The sequence below is a fragment of the Colobus angolensis genome, unplaced genomic scaffold (assembly GCF_000951035.1).
Source record: "Colobus angolensis palliatus isolate OR3802 unplaced genomic scaffold, Cang.pa_1.0 Scaffold110, whole genome shotgun sequence".
Classification (NCBI taxonomy): domain Eukaryota; kingdom Metazoa; phylum Chordata; class Mammalia; order Primates; family Cercopithecidae; genus Colobus; species Colobus angolensis.
In genome coordinates this window covers 1,661,403-1,665,834 of record NW_012112031.1, presented here as the reverse complement: position 1 = coordinate 1,665,834, position 4,432 = coordinate 1,661,403, and the positions used below count along the sequence as shown (strand labels likewise).

General features: G+C 60.8%; 1 protein-coding gene across 3 annotated transcripts in view; it reads right to left on the bottom strand.

The window, feature by feature from the left end:
* Positions 1–4,432, bottom strand: part of WDR81 (WD repeat domain 81) — a 27,034-nt gene that overhangs the window by 4,342 nt on the left and 18,260 nt on the right. For all 3 annotated transcript variants that reach the window (XM_011955995.1, XM_011956001.1, XM_011955989.1), the window contains 6 exons: positions 3,955–4,062; positions 3,494–3,684; positions 3,181–3,371; positions 2,278–2,443; positions 1,937–2,102; positions 559–1,248 (listed from right to left, as the gene is read on the bottom strand). In XM_011955995.1, coding sequence (XP_011811385.1) covers positions 559–1,248; positions 1,937–2,102; positions 2,278–2,443; positions 3,181–3,371; positions 3,494–3,684; positions 3,955–4,062 — 1,512 coding nt within the window. The remainder of the gene's footprint in view (positions 1–558; positions 1,249–1,936; positions 2,103–2,277; positions 2,444–3,180; positions 3,372–3,493; positions 3,685–3,954; positions 4,063–4,432) is intronic.

The window sequence follows — 4,432 nt, the reverse complement described above, 5'->3', positions numbered from 1 at the left end:
TTTTTAGACAGAGTCACGCTCTGTCATCCAGGCTGGAGTGCAGTGGTGTGATCTCGGCTCACTGCAACCTCTGCCACCTGGGTTCGAGCAATTCTCCCGCCTCAGCCTCCTGTGTAGTTGGGACTACAGGTGCCCACCACCATGCCCGGCCGATTTTTGTATTTTTAATGGAGACGGGGTTTCACCATATTGGCCAGGATGGTCTAGAATTCCTGACCCCCTCATGATCTGCCCACCTCGGCCTCCCAACATGCTGGGATTACAGGCATGCGCCACCGCACCCAAACACATGTTATCTTCTAAGCCCGTTTTTCTGATTCTGTTTATGGATGGGAAAACAGATGCTTCCAGCAGCAGGAACTTGCTCAAGGTAAGTGAGCTGGTGGGGCCAGTTCAGACTCAAGTCTAACAGGTTGGAAACCCTAACTGCTCTTCTCGGCGGCCTCGCTGGGTCTCCCCAAACTCCGCAGCATTACAGCCCCACCCTCGGGCCCCCTTCCCAGAGGCCTGGCGGGAGCAGGAGCAGGAACAGAACAGGCCTCACCTGGGCCCGCTCACCTGTGAAGGGGTCCCAGACGTGCACAGCCCCGTCACAGCTCACCACGTGCTGGGGGGCCTCGAGCTGGCCCACGAAGAAGACGCTTTTGCGGTGCTGGGTGTAGACGAGACGTGGGGCCGTCTCGCTGGTCCCGTCGCCGTAGTTGTACAGCGGCCAGAGGCGCACGGTGCGATCCTTGCTGCCGCTCAGGAAGAAGTCCTCGCCGCTCAGGGGTGCCACACACTTGACGGCCCCCGAGTGGCCCGGGAAGCTCTGCAGGCGGATCTGGTGGAAGTGAAAGTGGGCGTCCTGCTGGCTCACGCCGATCTCGTACTGCCAGTACGCCAGCCAGTTTCCGCTCAGCCCGTGGGCGCTCCGCGGCAGCTCCTGCTTCAGGGCGTTGTCCTCGCTCCCGCTGCCCAGGCCCCCGCCACCCACCCCCGAGATGGGGCCCAGCGGTCCGGGGTTCTCAGGCCGAGAGTCATTAGGGATCTGAATGCGATTCCCCACCAGGACGCTCCCAAAGGTCCCCGAGTGGCCGTCATCCTGAGGGCAGCCCCCACCCTGGGGGTCCCACTCGGGGCCGGTGCTGGGCACGGTGGGCTCCATGCTGGCAGGGTTGCGACTGCTCGGGCTGACGCTCTCCAAGTACAGCCCCGCCAGCTCCCCAACCAGCTTGTGGTTGGGGATGATTTTCCGGATGATGTCACCTGGATGGGAGTGGGAGAGGTCCTGAGACAGGGAAGATGGCAGGCGGCTGCTATCACCCATCCAAGGACTCGGGAGCCACAGAAGACGGGACAGGAACTGGCTCTGCAACTCTGGGCAAGTGACTCTGTCTCTGAGCCTCAGTTTCCTCCCCGGTGAAATGTGCATTCATTCCGTTGTGATGTACACGTGAGCGTCTTCTATATATGCTGTGCCGTGCTGGGCACTAGGAATAGAATACGGAACAAGACAGGTGGTGCCCTGGCCTCCCAAAGCTTAGATTTCAGTGGCGGGATGATAACACGTGTTATCTGTCTGTCTGTCCTCTGCAGGGAGATGACACGCTGAAACGATTAGCACAGCACCATGCAGGGCCCAGAGGGGAAGCTTCGTAAACAGGAGGCCACTCCTTCCCTCTCAGCTCCTGCAGACAGCCAGTCCACCGCCCTGACTCTCCTGCCTTCCCCAGGGATGCTACAGGCCAGCTCCTGAGCCTCTCTTGCTGGCTACTGCTCCGTCCCTGTTTGTACGTCACCTTGGACGTAGGGCTCTGAGGCCGAATCCCTTTGCTCTCACCCAAAAAAACTGCTTAGAACCCACTGCTGACTCTGGGGCAAGGGCAGAGAATGGGGCCTCCCAAGGGAGGAGACGGCCACGAAGGCTGTGACAGGGAACGTGACGGGGCAGTACCCAACAGGCAGGAGAAGGGCACGTAGATTGTGTACGCCATCTCCAAGGTGAACACCTTCTGCAGCTCGTCCAGCAGGGCAGGGTCCACGGGCCGCTGCTGCCCATCAGAGAAGACCACCTGTGGCAGCTGGCCCTCACCACGGCCCGCGGGGACCAGTTTCAGATCCTGTGAGCAAGACGCCCAGGGGGTCAGCCGGGTCCACCGCCCCCACCCCAGCCTGCCCTGGCCCTCACCGAGGCCCTCAGGGTCCAGCTTCAGATCCTGTAAGCGAGACGCCCAGGAGGTCAGCCGGGTCCACAGCCCCCGCCCTGGCCTGCCCTGGTCCCGCAGATCTGCCCACCTGTTGCTGAAGCTCATGCAGCTGAGAGAAGACCTGGAAGAAGGTGGCCACAGGCTCGCTCAGGTGCTGCTGGACCATCTCCTGTCCGATGCGCAGGCAGATGAGGGCGATGAGGCTGATGGTTTTCACACACAGGATAGTCCGGGCCTGGGCCCCACTTGGGAACCTGGAAACAGAGCTCATGAGCTCCAGTCCCGGGTTCTGCAGGACTTGACCAGAATCTATCAAAAGCTTTATTTATTATTATTGAGACGGAGTCTTGCTTTGTCACCCAGGCTGGAGTGCAGTGACCTCGGCTCACTGCAACATCTGCCTCCTGCCGCTTGAATCGCTCCTTCAAGTGATTATCTTGCCTCAGTCTCTGGCATAGCTGGGACTACAGGCATGAGCCACCATATCTGGCTAATTTTTTTTGTATTTTTAGTAGAGATGGGGTTTTGCTATATTGGCCAGGCGGGTCTCGAACTCCTGACCTCGTGATCCACCCGCCTCGGCCTCCCAAAGTGCTGGGATTACAGGCGTGAGAGACCATGCCCAGCCTTTATATATACTTTTAGAGACGAGGTCTCATTTTGTTGCCCAGGCTGGTCTTGAACTCCTGGGCTCAAGCAATCTTCCCGTCTCGGCCTCTCAAAGCGCTGGGATTACAGGCATAGCCACCACGCCCAGCCATATCAAAAGCTTTAAATGAAAGGAGCTCCAAGACCAACTGGTTCAAACCAGATGAGGAAACTGAGGCACAGGAAAAGGGTGTGGCTTGCTCAGGGTCAAAGAGCGGGGATCAAAACCAGGACTCTTGACACCCAGCCCAGCGTGACGTCCTCTCCCCTGAGCTTCCCAGCCCCTCCTGAGCAGCCCCTCCGCTGGGCCGGTCCCCCTACATCGTCTGGGGCGGAGGCCTACCCCGTGACGAGGGAGGTGAGGAAGCTGAGCACGGGCAGCAGGACCTCATGGCTGATCCGGGGCAGGATGTCCATGAGCGTGGTGTCTGAGAGGTACACGATGATCTTCTGAGTCAGTGTCACTGCGGCCAGCAGCCCCGCCTCCTTACGGCTGTTCAGTCGGCTGGGGCCTGAGGCACTCCCTGGGGCCACCTAGAACCACCCAGCAGATGAGGGCCTGGCAGCCCCAGGGACCCCCTGGCACCCAGAGACCCCGGGCCGGCCCTCAGGTTCTCAGCCTTCCCAGCCCCGGGCCTGCCAAACCAGCGACTGACCAGGTAGCTGATGTAGGGCAGGTACTGGTAGGTGAGGACGGGCTCCCCATACAGGTGGGCGATGTGGAGGAGACAGCTGAGCACCGGCCCCGACACGATGTCGCCCAGGACCGGCCTCTTCTGGTAGATGTTGCCGGCGCTCAGCGGAGGGCTCTCGCCACTGCTCACCGTGAACTGCTGCCGAGTGGGTCCTGCCAAGGAAGGGCCAGCAGTCCTGAGTCACCAGTGGAGGGCCGGGGGGAGCCTGGCCCTGCAGGGCTGTACTGGCTGCTTGAGCTCACTCTAGCCTGGGGCCCAGCCCGGCCCTATCCAATTGCTGGCACTTACAGACCGGGACCCAGCACCTGGTCGGTGGGTGATTTGAGCTAGGGGTGGGAAGGATCCTCGCTGGGGAGGGCTTAAGCTAGGCAGAGGGCCTGGGAGAAACCCTCATCTCCAGCACCGACCACAGGCCTCCTTACCAACATAACAAGACGTCAGCAGGCGGAGCAGGTTCCGGGCCACGTGGCGAGAAGCCACTGTGGGGCCGAGCTTGGCAGACAGCCAGCGGACCATCTTGCAGGCTGTATCTGTAGGGTGGGAGCAGGCCCTGAGCTCCTCAGATAACATGAGTTCATCACCCCTCCCACCCCACGGCACCCCACGCAACCACCTCCGGCTGCAGCTCTGCCAAGAGCCCAGCCCAGGCCGGCTGTCCCACACCATCCCCCTCCACATACAGTGGCAGAGGTGCCTAGGCCCTGGCCTGTGGGACTCTGGCTGCTCCAGGCTCCTCTCCACAGGCACGACCTGCAGGAAGTTAGCCTGCCCGTGGGTCTTCTGAAGCTCCTTAACGAGGCCTGGCCTGGCCCTGGCCACCTCCCTTCTGACCTCTCTTCCCTCCACTCCCTCGGTCTCCCCATAATGGCTGTTCCCTGCTTTTCTTTTTTTTTTTTTTTT